The 20,059-nt window shown below is 31.6% G+C and overlaps 1 protein-coding gene and 1 long non-coding RNA gene across 2 annotated transcripts; one reads left to right on the top strand and one right to left on the bottom strand.

The window, feature by feature from the left end:
- Positions 1-456: 456 nt before the first annotated feature.
- Positions 457-19,104, bottom strand: LOC146922751 (uncharacterized). Its single transcript, XM_085715540.1, has 4 exons — positions 18,582-19,104; positions 18,339-18,424; positions 14,825-15,024; positions 457-2,379 (listed from the first exon to the last, which is right to left on the bottom strand). Exons 1-4 carry the CDS (start codon positions 18,851-18,853, stop codon positions 2,281-2,283), a joined length of 657 nt encoding a protein of 218 aa, XP_085571666.1. The 5' UTR covers positions 18,854-19,104; the 3' UTR covers positions 457-2,280.
- LOC146922752 (uncharacterized) lies at positions 15,933-17,161 on the top strand. The gene is made up of 3 exons (XR_015010867.1): positions 15,933-16,280; positions 16,759-16,859; positions 16,980-17,161. It is a non-coding gene; the product is annotated as an uncharacterized LOC146922752 (long non-coding RNA).
- Positions 19,105-20,059: the final 955 nt, after the last annotated feature.

The raw sequence follows: 20,059 nt of genomic DNA, 5'->3' as shown, positions 1-20,059 counted from the left end.
TTGAGTAAATCTCTAAACATAACTAAATAAAAGACTTAAACTAATTTGATCCAACAAATATAATAGAGGTTCATCTTAGAATCCTAATCGATAGGTGTTTAGTTATTAATGATAACTAAAGACAAATTACAAAACAAATAAAACTTACTCTACGAACAAAGGTTAATGAGAGACTCATTTGTTAATGCTCTTATAGTGTTTGCCTTCCTCTTAAACCGTCAAGTTATAAATGAATAATTGTGAACGAGAACTCCTGTATTTATAGGAAAGTTTTCAGTTGGGTTTGAGTTGAAAAACTAGGCTTTTTCCCCAAACCCACAGAGAAAAAACAGCAAAACATTATTATTTTTTTCTCAACCTCGCTCGCGCCTCGCGCCAAAGGCTACGTGCGTGGGTGCTGAAAACAATATTTTTCAACACTATTTTTCATCTTTTTGAGTGCTTTCTTTCTTCAAATTTTTCTTGGGATAGAATTTCTCCAACTTGTAATATCTTCAAAGGCCTCTTGAATCTTCATTTTATATCTTCCCAATTCTTCATGAGGTGTCTTGTTTTGCCGAATTACATGATTTTTCAATAGAATACTGAGAAAACACCTGGATTGCTTGGTTTAGGGAAAAACTATAATTACATGACTTGATGTGAAAACATTACGAAATGTACCTTAAACCATGAGCAACTTCTCTAAAACTCATTTAATCTTCTTATCCAATAAATCCTCTTTGATATTGCCTTCCTTCGATCCCCTTGAACCCCTGTTGTTTGAGACACAACCTCTACAATTCCCTTTTGAGGTGAAAAGTACATCATTTTTCTTTAGATCCTTGAATGAAACCAAACTTACAATTATCTTATACCATCCAATCAATCTAGATCTCAAATATTTGAAGAAATTTGTAGAGAGAGAGAGAGAGAGAGAGAGAGAGAGAGAGAGAGAGAGAGAGAGAGAGAGAGAAGACTTGAGAGCGTTTCTGTAATTTGATTAAATGAAGGAAAAAATGACAGGAGGCTAGTATTTATAGGTGATTAAGATAGGAACAAGTTTGCCTCAAATTGAAAATACACGTTTGATTTGAATCATACTTTTAATAATTTGAATCAATAGTGCAGATTTGAGTTTTGGGTTGCTATGAAGATTGATTTGAATCATTAGAACTCTGATTCGAATCATTGATCTCAGGATGAAGATTGATTCGAATCATTAAAAGGCACCAAAGGGTGATCCTATATCAATATTTGATTAGATTCTGATGATAAGAAAGAAGTTGTCAAACCATCACCACCAAAAATCAAACTAAAATCTTTTGAACCTCTAACTCCGAGAAATAAGCCTAAAAGGTTAAAAAAGAAGCAAAAGTCATGAAGAACTAGGAAATCATGGCTATTGCTAGCGAAAAGGTATATGATTTTGAAAGTTTGCTAAGTGTTGGCTGGAAAATCAATGAACTCACAGACCACAAGAGTTGGACTCATGTGATGCAAATCAAAGAAGAATTCTACCTTGTCTTAATTAGAGCATTATATGGGAATGTTGAGGTTAATGAGGAAATAACCACACTTACTTCAACTCTCAGACGTGTAATAATGGAGATTAGAACAAGAACCCTCAGAAAAATCCTAAAAAAGCCCTCATATAGAAGAATAGTATTTTGATAATGCTTGGCATTCTCGCATGTTGACAAGGATGATTTGATCTCTTATCTTCTTAAAAACCTGAAAGAGATTTGTAAGTCCTCAAATCTTAATGATCGTATAAAAATTCTACACAAGCTTTGCCTCCATTTTCTACTTATCAAGTCTGGAAGTTTTGAGAATGTGATTGATATTGATTTATGCCTCATCTACCATCTCTTCAAAAAGTTGCCTCTCAATCTCAACTACATCATAGTGCAACACATGATTAATGCTACCAAGAAGAAGAAGAATTCCTTTGTGTCATATGGAATGACCCTCACAATAAACCCTAGATCATTGTTTAAAGAATCAAACAAGATAAATTTTGTACTGAGAACCATATATTTATTACTTTTGGAAGTGTTTGATTTATATTTTCAAAATAAAATTTCTATTTTTGGATTTTAGTCTATAACAATGCTCTTATGAGAGTTGCCAACATTATCCATAAAATGTAAGAAATAAAAACAAAAAGAAATTGTCAACGACTATCACCGAACAATGTTATAGAGACAATTTCAAAATGAATCTAAATATATGTTGAAATTTCGTATTGTTTGTTCTTGGAACAAGAATGTCATATGGTCTGGAAAGTGGTTTCTTTCTCTATTTTTTATCTTTAGATTCTGTAGGGGAGATAAGTTTTTCATGATGATGAGTGAAAGATTGCATGAATGATTCCAACTCCTTTTCCATATTTTCCACCTGCAAGTCAAACAAAATAACTCATCACTATAATAAAACTAGCTAGTACATTCACACGAGTTACCTTCTAACCAAACTACATATTACCATAACCCCATATTCTTAAAAATGTTATAGCACACCAATCATTTTCTTTTCCTGACGCAACCTTAGCTAATCCTAAACCGAAATAATCCATCAATGGTTATCAAAGAATAAGTGTTTTGCAATTATCTCTTAAAAATGTATTAACATTTGATTTTTGTTTTAATATTTATAAAAAATAAGCGTTCACAATTATCCCTTAAAAATGTATTGAGAATGTGATTACACTTGAAACGTTGTAATTACACCTAACTAGTATAGTGACCCGTGCCAAGCACGGGAAATAAAAAACTTTTTTGATCAAATGTATAGATTTTATATTATGTTATCTTAAAATTATAAATGTGGTTATAATTTAAATTTGATATGGAAAAAAATATCATCTTAATGTTGTTAATTTTGTATATATTTTGAAATATCTAAACATTGCACATAACAATTAAAGTATTTGGATTTATACTTATACTAATTATTTGTAGTATAAGATGTACTCATTGTTAAACTTAGCATATGTAATATTTATGCAAAAATACGCCGACGTACTGTATATTATTATTTGTTGACATAATATATTTTATTAATCATAAAAACTAAAAAGATTATATTTTTTTTTATATAATAGTCAGTGTCAGATGTATATCCATAGCATGTGAATGCAAACATTAAATTTTTTATGGGTGTGTCTAAATATAGTTTGGGCTACAGAAACGTAGATTGTTATTTGTTTTTATTTTTTACAAAACCAATGGTCTAATGTAAATTTGTATTTTGGGGTAACAATGATGTAAAAAAAAGTTTTGCGTACTGTTATACCTGAAAAGTGCATCAATTGAAAGTCAATGACAGGAGGATCTGCTTATATAGAAATTGCATGTCCTGTAATGACCAATACGTAGACATGGCAATGGGGCGGACCGGGGGAGGTTTGAGAATCCCCGTCCCCGCCCCTGCTTCCATGCACCCGTACCCGCCCCCGCCTCCGTCCCCAAACCATATCAGGGGTAAAAATTGAACACCCAACCCCGCCCTCAACTCCCGGCTCCGCCCCCACCCCTACCCGCGAAAACTTTATTTTTTATAAAATATTTAAAAAATGCATATTTTTTCATTTTTTCATAGCAATAAAAACACAATAATTATATTAATAATTATTTATCTAATAAATTTTTTTAAAAGAGCAAAATAATTATAATAAATATGTTTCTAAAGAGTAATATTATATTAAAATAGGTTGGTACTTTTGGAAATAAGATTATAAAATTTAAGAAAGAAAGTTTTAAAAAACGGGTGCGGGGCGAGGGTGGGTGCGGGGCGGGAGTAAGCATACCCCGCACCCGCCCCCGTACTAAAACTCCAAATTTCCCCCACACCCGTACCCGCACCCGGTTAAATCGCTTTTCCCCGTTAAATTCAGGGCGGGGCGGCCGGGTCTTGCGGGGGCGGGGTTTGTTGTCATGTCTACCAATACGCCTTACAAAGAAATTAAAAAAGAAAAATGACTTCCAAACAATACGTAACTTTAGTTTTTTAAATTATAGCAACAACAATTCTAAAACATAGCCAATGATCATACTTTTTGAAAAACTTCACGATACACAACATTTTTGGTTTCCTTGCAAACATTATTATCTTCATCCAAGATGAGCAGCTTCAAACCTTTTGTAGAAGTAACTCGAGAGACAACGACATAGAGTTGTCCATGCGTGAACACGGGCTTAGGAAGATAAACTCCCACTCGAGATAAAGATTGACCCTGACTTTTATTTATTGTCATCGCAAAACAAAGCGTCAATGAAAATTGCATGCGTCTGAATTTGAAGGGTAGTTCTGGATCACTCGGAATAAGATTCATCTTGGGAATGAATACCCTGGTACCTGCCCTTTCTCCTGTAATTACAGTAGCAACTACCGTGCTCTTCCCTAGATGTGTAACTGTCAGCCTCGTACCATTACACAGTCCATTGGCCCGATCGATGTTTCTCATCAGCATAGCCGGACATCCCACCCTTAGTTTCAACCGGTGATTTGGAATTCCAGAGCTCTTAATACCATTAAGAAATTCTGTTGTGAAATACTCGCTTTGGACATCATAATTTTCACACGATCGACAAACAGAATCAGAGCTTAAATACTCTTTCTCTTCACTTGGAATCAGCGACATCATATATTCGTTAACATGCTCAACTGAATCAAGCGTTGGTGCAAGTATTCCTCTTTCTTGGAAAAATAGCTGGTCACCAATGTTATCATTCAAATCAGGATACACAAAGTTTATAATTGACATCAACGGATTTGTTGTGTCCGATATGAGCAAATATTCAGGAATTTCTACCTTCATTTCACCACTCTCATCCGAAGCGTCATTGTCGTCTCCAGTTGAGAGTATCCACTTGCCAAAATTAGGAATTTCTTCCTGCTCTGCAGGTACCAAAGATGCACCCAATCTCATATTAACAGTAAGCCTCAACAAATTACAATAAGCCCATATCTTTGATGAATTGATTGAGGCATCAACAATATCCTGCCTCGTTCCTTTTCGGACAACAGACAATATCTGCCTGAAATCACCACCTAAAACTATTGTCATTCCACCAAAAGGTCTAAACTCGTTTAGGGGATCATTCTTGGACATCACACATTGATCGGTCAACTGCCTCAAAGCACCATCGGTGCATCATTGGAGTCTCATCCCAAATTATCAACTTTGCAGCGCACGCCAGGTCGGCCCTAGGACTATCCTTTTCCATCGTAAGCGATGATGTCTCATTAATCTCAATAGCGACTGTCAACGTCGAGTGCGCGGTTCTTCCACCTGGTAATAGAAAAGCCGTTATACCGCTGGATGCAACATTCAATACAATTAACCCCTTCGATCTAACAGCATCTGACAATGTTTTCCATATAAAGGTTTTTCCAGTACCACTGTAACCATATAAGAAAAAGAAACCACCGTCGTCAGAACCAACGGACTCCATGATCTTGTCTTGCACACATCTTTGTTCATCAGTCAACATCAGCGTGTGTCTTATCCAGTTCATCTTTGTTGTCATTTAGCTCATCAACGATAAGCTTGTTTGTGAAAGTTGGCATGTCTGCTGCATTTGGCCTGGGCATAGATTTGAAGTCAATAAGAGACCGTCCGTTTTCCTGAAGCAGCATTTCAATTTCAATCAAACACAGCTTCTTCAAGTCATCGTCACTGATACGCAGATCTGCATATTAAATGTAAAGTCCCGAAATTAATATTAACACCTTTGCATGCATATGTGTGCACGTTGAAGAGAAAGATAAAATATTAGCTTTATATGAGAATTCTTTATATTTAAACATATCAGCTTAAAAAATGTAGAAAATGCTGAATGGTATCGTAGAGTTAGTAACTCTTGGTTTGTTCTTTACTATAATTGCCTCGTCCATGTCATTTGCACCCTGATGCTAAACTCGTCATCCCAGAATTCCAAGCAGTATTTGACTTGTGTTGCTTCAAAAACAACAACAAAGGAGTACGCAAAGAGAAGTGCAGTGGAGACAACACTAACAAAGCATATCTCAGTGGAGACATGTTTTTACTTTGAAGTTTTATGTTACCTCTTAATGCATTTTAAGTGCAGCTTTTCCTTTTAAAGTTGCATAATGACACGCCATTTGTTCTAATTCTCATCAATGACAATTGCAACATGTTCTGGCCTTAAAAAAAAATATATCATTATGTCTTGAAACATGTCTATTTTCACTTCTGTCTTTGTCATAAAAACTAAAAATGATAGTAAGAGAATATATGCAATGCAACGGAAAAAATGATATTAAAGTTACGACTCAATTCTTAATCGAAAAAAGCTTCTTTAAACTTAACTCAAACTAAAAAAATAAGCTTATTTGTAAAGGATTTCCCAAGCCATTATCTAATTAACGCAAAAATAAATAGATATAGAAACTGCTACAAAAAGATGTCATGAATGCTCACTAATCTAGATAACGTGAAAAATTAATCAATTAAAGAAAAGTTTTGTGGCGTTGATAGTAGGTCATGCATTAACCTTATGTTGTTTGCATTATTTGTGGGTGTGTTAGTGTCAGTTCTGCGCTGCTATTACATGATGTAGCCGCTGGCTGGGAGGCTTTTGTGTGTGCATAATTGCTATTGCGTCCGCTTGGCTTTTCTGTTTTTTAGTTGCAGGTATTTCAGCATGTTGTAGTGCAGCTTTGCGGCTGTGCAGCTGCGATTTTTTAGAGGATCTTTGTGGGCATTAGGTTGTGAGACAGGGGTACTCTCGTGTAGGCAGCACCACGGTTTTTCGTGGTACTTTGCTGGGTTTGGTCTTTGATTAAGGCAACCTAGTGTACACCTCGGCCTCATGATCATTGCACCCGACCCTTGTATATGAATTTACCACTCGCTCTGGACATCAAAATTTTCACCCGATCGACACACAGAAACAGAGCTTAAATACTCTTTCTCTTCACCTGGAATCAGTGACATCATATATTCGTTAACATGCTCAACTGAATCAAGCGTTGGTGCGAGTATTCCCCTTTCTTGGAAAAAAAGCGGGTCACCAAGGTTATTATTCAAATCGGGATACCCGTGCCAAGCACGGGGAATTAACATACTTATTAAATTTTACATTAATTTTTTTATTTTAAATTGAATTGAAAATTAATTTACTCAAAAAAGTACATCTCACACAAAGTCAGTGAATATTTAAGTCATTTAACATATAAGTTAGAATAAATTTAAAGTAAGTTTAGTATAAATTATAAAGTTTTTTCACGAAAAGTATTAGTTGTAAATTGTGTAGTTATTGTAAAAATATATATTATACAATTGTATTAGGATATTTGGTTTTACAAATACAAAGGTGTGTGTGTGTGTGTGTGTATATATATATATATATATATATATATATATATATATATATATATATATATATATATATGTAGTTTACAACTATATTTTATTTCAAATCGGTGTTTTTATCCTAATAAGTTTAATTCCAATATAATTTGCACAATTTTGTATATCCCTCTTAATCTTATTGATCAAAATTAAAATGATTTTTCTCCACTCATCCGATATTCGCTTTGAACTCATAATTTCGTTAAAAAATTTAGTGATCCACCAACAATGCCTCTTTCTAGAATGATTTTCTATAGTTCAATAGGTACTTTTCCAGGCCCAATTAGTTTGGCATTACTCATCCTTTTCAAGGTCTCTTGTAACTCGTGTTCTTGAATTATAGTAGTTATAGTTTTAATCCTCCACTCTAATGCCTATCATGTTAGAGTCTGGTAATATCCCATAACCTTCATTAAATAAGTTGTTGAAATACTTCTTCCATTCATCCTTTATATCCTTTTCCTAAACAATAATTTTACCCTCTTCATCTTTAATACACTTCACTTGATACAAATCTCTTGTCTTTCTTTCCCGTCTCTTAGCAAGGCTACATATTGATTTTTCTCCATCCTCGATACCTAAGGATTGATATAACCCATCAAAATCTTACGTTCTAGCTTTGTTCAATGCCTTTTTGGTTTGTTTTTTTAGCTCTCTTATAATTTTCCCAAATTTATATACTTTTACACCTAGACCACGCTTTAAGACATTCCCTTTTGATTCTAACTTTGCTTTGAACACTTTTTTTCCACCAATATTTGTTACTCCTAGATCCAAAACCTATTGATTCTCCTTGTGTCTCTTTGGCTACTTTTCTTATCTCACGTGTCATCTTGTCCAAAATATCATTTTTGCTTCCATGTAGCTTCGTGTATCCTTCCTCTAAAATCTTCTGTTGGAAAACACTTTATTTTTCACCCTTTAAATGTCGTCACTTAATTCTGGAAGCCCAATTGTTGCTTCTCATCTTCCATCTCTCCTATTAACCCTTACATCTATAACCAAACAAATCTTTCTGAACTATTGTATGTGATAAATGCTCCTTTATTTTCCTTAAGCACGTATTAGCTATAGTATGATAAAAATATGATAAAAAATATAGTATTGATTTACCTTGCGCATTAATCTCCCCAAGGCCATACCTCCATGCACGCCTTTAAAACTTCTCGAAACACTCCCGGCCCATTTAGATCCCCTCCCAGGAAAAATATTTTCTCCTTGTGGTATATCCTGAATTAAGTATTTTAAATCCACCAAAAACTTTACTTTGAGATATTCTTCAAACCCTACCTGAAGTGTGTGAGCAGTAATAATATTTAGGATGTCTTGTCCACTACAATTTTTTGGCCTATTCTCCAATCTGAAATCCTTTTTACATTCACAATAACCTTCTTCCATCCCTTATCCGAAATAATGCCTACCCCACATATCAATCTAACTTTGCCGGTGTATCAATGCTTAAATCTAGAACTATCTAATTCTTTTGTCTTTTCACCCATCCAATTAGTCTCTTGTGGGCACATAAAATTAATCATCTTCCTAGTCATAGTGTCAATTTCTCATGTTTTGTGGATGCATAATAATTTTGTCATCAATTTAGAATTATGGGTCTGAGTGTATTGGAAACACAATTGGGATAAAACTTTATATATCAATGAATCATAGTTTACTTGAACCTGGCTAAGCTTAGGTCCAACTCAATTCATAGTTTATCCGAACAGTTTAAGCTTGAGTCCAACCCAAACCAACCCGTTCAAATTCTTGGAGGGTTAACACAAAAATAAAATAAAATAAAAGCATGATGCGTCTAATATGACCGATTCAACTATCAATCTCACTATTTTTAAAATAGGAGATTAAAATTTATTTAAAAAACCCTTTCAAATCCTTCTTTTTCATTTATTTTTTTCAACTGGTTTTTTATTCATTAACAATTATTTAAAAAACAATTGCATGTTCAAATCAAACTTCATCTTTCAAACCTTAATACTCCAACTTAGAACTTTAAAACCTTCACCACTCCAACTCAAATCTTCTTCTAACCCCTTCATCATCAATCCTTTCCATCGATTTCCAATTCTGTTATGTCAAATCTCAGCCGTGAAACTTACTGAGTCGTGGGATTCATCCAATAGTTCAACTATACCGTGTTTTAGTTTTCTAGATTTAGCCAAAAATGGTGGTCTCGGTCTAGCAAGTGATAACACATAGTGAAACTCCAAAGAAAAATTTATTTCAAATAACAATTTCTCCCTGGAAGGAAAATGTACCTCATATTCAGGATTTATCTTCTGATTTTTTTTCATTTTTTTATTTAGTGAAGCCCTACATCACAATTAATTCTAGCAAACACAATTTTCTTTCAATTGAAACCCCAAAGCACACAATTTTTAGTCATTTTGACATTATAGAGAAGCGATTGGCAATGGTCACAGGTGTTGATCTTGTTCTTGGTGGAAAAAATAAGTTATACTCGTTGTTCCTGGCTATGGTGAATATAATGTATGAGCTGGAAAAATATTTAGTCTCAAAGAACAAATATCATTAAATTTTTATTAATTAGCAGGTTAATTACTACCATTAACTCACAAAAAAACATATTGAATTTGAAATCTCCACAATTAAGAATGGATTTTTTTTATTTAATTTTTTTTAATTCAAATTTCAAATTTGATGTTCTATTTTCAATCCAAATTGATATTGTTTGTTGAAAAAGGTAAGAGAATCGTGTTATTAAGGAATTTTGATTTCATTCTAAATGTTTAATAATCATTCACGAAAATTTTGTAAAAAAAAAATCATAAAGTGATATTTTAAAGTTTCATTAAAATATCTAATTTGTTTATGGAAAAGTTAAAATTGAATAATATGATTGTGCTTATTCCGAGAGTGTGAGGGCCACGAGTGATGGGGAACTATCGCCCAATTGCTCTTGCTAATTTTCAGTTCTAAGTTATTACTAAAATTCTTGCAGACAGGTTGGCCACTATTACTATGAGGATAATTTATGTTGAGCAGCGTGGTTTCATTTGTGAACGTAATATCTTCGAATGTGTGATTCTTGCATCTGAAGCTATTAATTTACTCGAGAAGCGCCAGTATGAGGATCATTGTGAAAGCAAACATTTATTATATTTGAGAAATAAGCTGTCATGGTTCGTCAAACAAAAAACATATTTCAACATTACTACTTCTCTTGTGGTTCCTTTTCCATCGCATTTAAGTTCTCGTTGATACTATTTTGTCTTGCAATAACTCATACTTCTTTGTCATTGTAGCTCACATCCCGACCTACAATATCAAACATCTAAAAAAGTGTCAATCTCTAGCGATGAACATCAAATTCATGAGGGAGAACAAATATGTAATTTTGTGTTTAATAGTTTCCTCTTATACCTATGTTCATGATGAGAAAGAGATACCATCTATTTGAGAATAAATATAGATAAATAATTGAGGAGTGTATGTAACATGTATGTAACACTCCTAGAAAATAATATTTATTTAATGTTGATATCAAAATCATTAAATGATTTAAAACTTTGTTTTTTTTAAATCATTCTAAAAGGAAATTAATTAAAAAGATTTTAATACCAATTGATTAATCATAAGGAAGAGAACCCAGATTGGAAACATATTTGATGAATACGCAAGAATGATTTAATGAAACGATAATCCCCTAAAAAAATGATAAATATGGTAGAAGACAATTGCATTGTGAATTTAATATCGTAAACTATGTTATACTAAACTACAATGAATTCTTTTATGGACTAATTGATCAAATATATTCAAAAACAATTTATTCGTCATTTATACATCACTGCTATGGAGCGAAATTATTTTTCTTATTAATCATTTATATTTATATATGTTAATATTTATTTATTTATATTTATTATATATAAAAGAGATGTTTTCAATTTTTCATAAATACCTCATTTGCTACTTACACAAATAATAATATACCTATTTAATAATAATTTTGTTTTTAGTTCTTTTTATATGTACAAAGCGATGTAAGAATATAAATGTGCAGTTTTTTTTGTTTTTGTTTTTATATATTAAATGTGTTGTTTTGTTTTGAAAGTAAAAATATGTAGCTAAGAAGAAGAAGAAGGAGGAGGAGGAGGAGGAGGTAATAAGAATATGTATATATAACATTATATAAAATAATATTTGATGTTTATAAGGAGGACACATATTACTACTCTTACATGATATATAAACAAATCTAACAAACATGTTTAAAAGAACAAAATATAGATCCAGACAATAAAATAGGAAACAAACAAATGAATCAGATGAAATATGAAATAGACAACAACAAAAATACAAATTTGTAAATTCTGATTTTACATTTAGTTTTCAATCGGAATGCATGTCTCGTTTTAGAGTCTAAGGCCATGAATGTCACACAACACAGCAAATGGTCAAAAGTACAACAAAAGTTAAAGATGAGTAAATGATCTCTTTTCTTATTCATTCACTTTTTCTGTACTAACAATGCACCATTTGGAAGTAAAAATATAGATCTACTCCCTTCGTTTCTAAATATAAGCAAATTTTAATTTTTAGGTTCATTCAATTAATGATGTATGTAGTCCATATTATAAACCACATACATCATTAATTGAATGAACCTAAAAAAAATAAAATTTGCTTATATTTAAAAACGGAGCGAGTATAAGCCAAACGAAAGAATGTGAGGACAATTTGCCACTTTTTCTTCGAGCTTAACCAATTTCTCGAGTTTCAACCTGATCTTATGCTTGAACTGCATATTCTCATGCAACTAAACAAAAATATATAAAAAATAGATAAAATAATCATTGCTGAAAAATATAGAAAATAAAACAGAGACATGTGACTTAGAAAAATATACAAAACTCAAAAATGGCAAAAGGAAAAGTGCTAGAAACTAAAAAAATGAAAGCCCGATTAAAATAAAGGATGAGAGATATAGATATTGGGATGATTAAGAGTATGGTATGAAGAGACCAATGAAAATAATGAAAAAAAGGATAATCTATTTATAGGGAAAATATCATTTGTATTTTACAATTCTCTCCCTAATGTTGTAGCCTTAAGAAATTTGTGTATAAATTTTGTTCTTCATTTTGATTGGTAGATAATGAAGACAAATGCGTCAAGCTTCGTTTTGATTGGTTGATTATTAAGATAAATGAGTCATTCTTCATTTTGATTGGTTGATTTATTTTCATCATATCAATTCATTTATTGATCAGATTTTTTAAATAAATTCAATGATCTAATTTTTTAAAATGTGTTAATATGCAATACAAACTAATTTTTAATAAATAACTGAATTAATGCGGCTTTGCTACGTCAAAAAAAAAAAGAATTAATGCGGCTTTGTCCATGAACCTTTTGCAGATTTTTTTACACAGTTTTTTTTTTTACCAACAACTAAATTGATACACAAAGTTTATCTTTTTTTTTAATAAATAAAAACTGAAATATTTCCTTCGAATGGGAATTCTGTTATATTTTTTTTTTACCTATAACTGAATTATACTAATGTGTATTAAATAATGCAAACTATACAAATAAGCAAAATATACAACCTTGATCACATATATACATATATATATAAAAATATCACTAAACAAATCAACAAAATTCGATCAATATACTCCAAAATTCTTTATGCAAATGGGAGATATTGGGAACAAATTCGGGTGTCATATTTGATTGATGTAAAAAAATAAAATAATAAAATAAACTATTTACTATAGAAAAATAGATCTAGACACATAAAACCATTTTCAATGAGTAAGGTAGTTTACTATTGTTCATGTCACTCACAAACCACATCCAAATGACTTAAACCCTGATGTTCTAATTTTCTTTCGAAAGGGAAATATCGGTGAAATCAATTTCCGGTGACATGTGGATTGTTAAGAGCGAAGAAGAAAAACAATAGAAAAAAAAACAGATAGAAAGAGAATCGAGATTGTGATGTGAAAAAATTGTGAAGTCAAAGGTCTAACTTATAGTATTTTTCACAGGGTAATTTGGTAAAATAACCAAATTAATTTTGGCATCAAATTAATTACACGCGGTCCTGTGATTTGCTTTTTTTTCTTTTTCTTTTCTTTCTTTTAGTTACGATTCATTTTTGCGTTTTTGTTGGGCATCCGTTTTTGTTTCCTAATACTATAATTTATTATAGGACTTTTATTTCCCTAAAATTATGCAAGGATTAACAATACGTTCTTGGTAAAAAAAAATATGTTCATGGAATTATGCCTATAATTTATTATAGGACTTTTATTTCCCTAAAATTATGCAAGGATCCGTTTTTACCAAATACCTCCAATTCCAATTTTAAATACCTCCAATTCCAATTTAAATACGTTCATGGAATTATGCCAATTAAATACCTCCAATTCCAATTTTTTTATGTCCTAAAATAAAGTATCCATTTTTTTTCCTTCCTACAATAAATATTGAATAATTCAACGGAATTCATTAAAAAAAAAAAAGGTGGATCAGGGTCACTATACTTGGCACGGGGATTATTATGATTTAACAACAGTTATTATGGGTGATTTACATTTTATAAAAATGTGACTTACATTTTTTTTTTGTGATAAAAATATGGCTTACATTTTATATTTTGTGATAAATTACAAATCTGATAATCTTTTTAATAGGTTAAAAATATATGCAATTTATTCTGCATATATTTTTATGTTATAATTGAAAATATCATATTATATAAAACAACCTCGTTAAAATTTCATTCCTTAATATCAACTATAAAATATATGATAATAAAACATTGCATTACATGATTATACAAATAATATTTTTTTGGTAGTGTATATACAAATAATATAATAATACAATATAATTGGTCTTCCAAAATGTCAAAAAAAAAATTGGTCTTCCAAAAAAAATACAACATAATTCATACACATGGTTCCATATATTAATTAGAAAAATTAATACACAAAGTGACAATAATGCAAATGCTTGAGAATAGAACAACATTAGAGTGCCACATGTCATTAGTAGAATGAAATTGAAAACAATGAAATATGATGACACATGTCAAGAGTAGAATTGAAAAAAAATATTTCCATAAAGGGCCATGAAACAGGTCGTAAATTTATATTATATAGATTTTCAAACGGTCGTAATATTTACCCAAAATATGGACAACCAATGAACAAGCATATCACGGGGTTTTATATTATATCCAAAACGTGGACCACCAATGGACAAAGACATATCACATATGCCAAACTAAGCAGAAAATAAGATGTAAAGAATGTCTTTAAAAAAATAATTCAATTTAAAAAATAGTAAAAATATTCCTAAAAACCTATGGACGTATAAATTATGTTTCTTAAAAGTAATTGGTAGTTTCTTAATTTAAAAAATAATAACTAATAACTAATTGGTAGTATGTATCATCCAAGCATTGATTCAAACCTTTTCTAATGCGTCTTCTGCATTTTGGGCAATCTTCTCTACATCTTCTGCTACGTTTTCAACAAATTCAGCAACAACTCGTCGTTTTCCTTTGGGAAGATTCTTTGCAGTTTTTTCTGCCATCTTGTCCACCCTCTCAGCCACTTCTTCCACAATGTTTGCTACTTGTTCTGCTTTTTCTATTGTTGTTTCAACTTTCTCTACACACAAAGAATGAATATTTTGTAAGATTATTCTATTTATTTTTGAAGAACTGTGGTTGATTATTAAACAACCAAAGAAATTATTAATCGCATAAGTAAAGCGGTACCACCAATAAATTGACTAGTGTGTAATTAATTTCTATTGATTGTTAAATAAATTATCCATAATTTTTGGTTCTTATCACCTCTTTTTTTTAGTACAAGGTATCACCAAATTTTAATTCAATTGAAAATTTCAAATATAATTCATTAATGAAAAAAAAAAGACTATTAGTTCCTCTAAAAAAATGTATAAATCCCTTATTATTAAAGCTTATTACGTTAAGCAATTGTTAAACCTAGCTTTTTCCCTCTAATTATCCATCATTAATTGCTAAGATGTTAGCCCTAATAATATTTCCGCCTCCATCATATGTGCCATTTGAAATTCAAATTATCCCTCATTCACTCTTATGTTTGTCAATTTCGAAATTAGCTATTAGCCTCGGTATTGTTATGTAAATTCTCTATTTTCATGCAACATTTAGTGCCTTCTTTGTTGACTAATTGAACGGTTGCATTTCTCAGCTTTTAATATTTTGGTTCCTTCTAATCATGCTTTTAGAATACATTGAACTTCCTCATCTTTTAATATTTTTTGAGCGTTTCCAATGTATACACTGGTATCTCTTCACAATTCTTCCTATAAATACTTGCATACTTTGCTTGATCAAACCACACCCTTGCATCTTCTTTTCATCTTTTTTATCTTTTGCATTCAACATGTCTGGGCGAACTATTGAAACCCTTTTGTCATACCACTGCCTCACCGGTAAACCTGTTCTCTCTGTTTTTATTTTCAGTTTTCAGTATTTATTCACACCCTTTATAAATGAGCCGCTCATGTTCTCTTTCCAACGATACCAACTGCATTCCACGCCTCCACAATATTATTTATCTTGGAAACCAGCTTCTTTTTTCTTCATTGAAACATGTACTACCTCATCCTCCTCACTTTCCAATATTTTTTTTTCTATACCTTTTCTCTCTGTTGATAGAGCTCATCCCCACCATTCTTTCAATATTGATTCTTCAATCATCTTTTTAATGTTCTTTCTCTTTAAGATACGTAGATTAAATATCAGGTGTTTTAAAAGGTCTGCTGAAGTCTTTCTCTTTCATCCATTGCACCTGCTGTCGACCAAACATGGAAGATCCACCAGGAACGTATGAAATCGAGCAGAAGACGGCCAAACCTATCCATAGTATAACTGGTACGTCTGACATATCCTATGACACTTGGTTTTTCTTCATATTATTTGTTGTTTTCTTTGGAACCATTACCGCGATTTAGAGATTAAGGATGGATGTTATTAAAAATTGCAATTCTCTCCTCTTGAATTTATTTGATGCATAGTTTTACTGTTTGCATGTGAGTTTACATCCTGTAGGTTGGTTGTTATCGATTTACTCATGTATTTAGAATAGTTTTTTTGAAATTCAAGTTAGTGTGACGATTACCGTGATTTAGAGATTAAGTTGTTTATGGCTACTAAATGTGTAAAGGATATGTAAGCAAGCTTTTTTTCTTTCTTCTTCCTGATGTAATTGTGTAGTAACCTGACCTTCATATAAGGTTCCGTTATTATTGCAAAACCTTCCTCTTTTTCACATTATTATGCTACTATTATAGCGAAATCTTCCTGTTTTTTTCACGAAGTGTAATCTTGATATACTTTGTTATACTTTCAGCAAACTTTGATTGGTATGGAACTCTGAAGGATGACCCTGAGACCCTTGAAATGATGCGGTTAAAGTGGCGTACATTCACGGTTGAGTTCAATCCGAAAGAGGTAGACAACACTGTATGAACTGCATATCGTTGACTGATGTTTTTATTGTTGTTCATGTTTTTTTTTTCCCATGTTAGATAATAGTGAATGATAATAATCATTGATTTTCTTATTTTACAGGCTACTATTATGCTACCCACACTCCTACTATTATACAAACTGTGCTAATCTTAGATATTATTTGGCCAATTTATTTTTTGTTGGCAGAAATGCTTCGGTTCAATCCTTGCAAGGGTCGTGAAATTAAACTTAGTTAGGATGACTCTATAAGATATGTTGTAAATGTGCATTGAGGGTTACGATTTTTGTAGACCGGATATAGTGTGCATAGTGCTTTGTCTTTGTCACCCAAATATTTTCTATTATAAATTATATTTTTTGTAATATACATATTACCCACAAAATAAATTGAATAAAATCTCTTTTTGAATTTGTTGGAACAAAAATTGAAGGTTTGTTAAGATCTAAATGCCTTTGAAGTTCATATTAGGAAATTTTGATTTAAAAATTGTAGTTCTTTTAAGATTTTTTACATGGACTGTGCGAGCACCTGTGCTGTAGAGAAATTTGGACACTACGTCAGGTCTTTGTAAAGGAACTCAGTTGAATATGGTGATTGTATTACTACTACGTCAAATGTTGAATATAAAGAAATTTTTCGAAATGTATAATTAGGGTTAAAGGATATGATAATTGCAATTAATATCATATGGCTATTGTCGTACATTGAAGTAAATATAATATATAGCATTTATTTGTGTTTAAATGTATATGACCCGTGCGGCAGCACGGGTGGACGATCTAGTTAGTTTTATACTTATGTCAAATTAAAATACATGTCATTGCTTCATATCACACCTTTTCTTTGAAGACAAAGAGAAATTAAAAAGAAAATATTGACAATTGAATTTAAACACAAGATGTTTCTTGAAAACAAAACTACATTACAAACAAAAAGTATAATAAAAACTGAAAGAGCGGTGTTATTTCAAGCGAATTATAACATCATGAATATAAAGTGAATCATCTATGGCCATTGGATTTGCTCTTGAGCACAAAAAATGGGTGGAGTGGATGTAAACTTGTAAAGGCCCACAACAGCTATAGAAACAATACACTTGTTCGCTATCTTTCACGAAATTATTTTCGTTATATACAACATTTTCGAAACATAAAACACCATCACCACCACGGGCCATACAAAAAAGCCAACCACTAAACAACAAAAAAGCGTCAACACATCAACAAAAACTATTATCAACAATCATAAACACTAAGTAGATGAATTAACCATTGATTCAAATCGGTAGAAGCCTTTAGACTGATTTTTCAACCATCATCAAGAAAATAATTTGATGGGATCGATTGATCGATCAAATATCATTTGTCTCTACATCCTTAATAGTTAACACCCGATTGTAAATTGGTGAGAGAGTGATAGTGTGATTATGTTAGTTACAAACATTGATCTATTATTACCTTTGAGTAGTAGCAAAGGTCCCCATTTCCCTCTAGTAATAAAGGATAGAAGTATGGCGAATACTGTTCCAAGGATCCAAGAATTCCTGCAAGAGAATGTCTTTTTTCAACTCTTTGTCATTGATTGTTCAAAAAAAATAACTCTTTAAATCTTCATCAATTGCAAAATCAGATTAAATCAAAAGGGGCAAGAAAAGTCAATTATATATAATTTTTTTTTGGAGGAAATGAGAAATGAGTTACCAATGATCACGAAAACGATCAATCAAAGTGGGTGCTTCACTTGGTTCTCTAGCGCAGAAAATTGACCAAGATTTTATGTGCATCTTTCTTTTGGGGTCATGTTTTTGAACACTAAATCCATGGTTGTGTTGTGAAAAAGAGAAGTTATGTTGGATTTTGGAATTGAATCTAGGATGATGGTTATAATTATTGATCTTTGAAGCTTGATATCTAGTACCAAATATCCCTACGGTTAAGCAAGTTGACTTTTGAGTGAAGATTGTGTTTGCCATCAAAACGTGAATATTTGGTACTCTACCATTTGAACAATTTGCCAATGAGCATGTTGATAATGGTATAATATATGTTTTTTTGTTGAAGAATACAACATGTGTTATAAGATATGCTACTGGTGCGTAATTGCGTATGACAATTGAATTATATTATTTAAGAACGAAGATAGTGGCAAGTGGACACTTTTACATGTTGCAAAGTTTATGAGAAGCTTTAAACAAACTTTTCTTTCACATGGTTTTGATATGTTCGTATTTGGACTGCTAGGGTCGACCTATTGCAAAGACAAAACATTTAGCCTACTTCTTTTTCTATTTTATGAGTTTCTCACGTGTTCTATGCAATTTGATTATATAATTCTAACGACATAAACACCCCATAAAAACCTCCAAAAAGCATGTTGAAATATTTCAGATTTTAAAATCCGAATACGGCACACAAGAAACTCAGGATGAGAAAAATAACGGCCAATCATTTAGCTTGACCCTAGCAGGACTGTGGATCAGTGTAGTTGATCCAATCGCAGAGCAAACTTTGTTAGACCGTTCAGGCCACAACCAGGCTTAGAGGACCATCATAACATGCTTGACTGCTATGTGAACAATGTTTGCGTTAAAATTAAATAATCATAGCATTGAGTGTGTTATTTGAACAATCATTTATGTGACAACTTTTAGGTCAATCATAAATTTACAAATAAAAATAGGTATTAATACAAAAACCAAAGCGACAAAGAGATAAACTAAAACCATAATGTGAGTATAAAAAAAAAAAGTTGTCTTAAAATGGTTGAAAAATATCATTTCTCTGTGACATTTATGGAACCAAAGTGTAATTAAGGATTTTTGTTTAGATGAATTTTAAGGTGATGACTCAATTAAGTCACTCATTGATAAATTAGAAAAAAACACTAATATTTAATCAATAGTTCAATTTTTTTTTTGGGTAGATAGACGAGATGGCAAAGCCATCATAAACTCACACACGCACATACAAAGTGGAGGTACCGGGGTTCGAACCCTGGTCATGATGTCCGACCTAACAATTTCGACATTTTTACCGGTTGAGCTAGGACTTATGAGACCAATAGTTCAATCTTTTACAAATAAAAAAGAGAATATAAACATTTCCACATATATTTTTGACCGTTTGCTTGAGAATCTCTTTTTTTTTTTTTTTTTTTAAAAAAACATATTTAACCATAA

The sequence above is a fragment of the Medicago sativa genome, chromosome 5 (assembly GCF_051527215.1).
Source record: "Medicago sativa cultivar Bolivia chromosome 5, Bolivia_mono, whole genome shotgun sequence".
Taxonomy (NCBI): Eukaryota; Viridiplantae; Streptophyta; class Magnoliopsida; order Fabales; family Fabaceae; genus Medicago; species Medicago sativa.
Note: the sequence above shows the minus strand (reverse complement) of the source record. Positions and strands in the feature narration are given on the sequence as shown.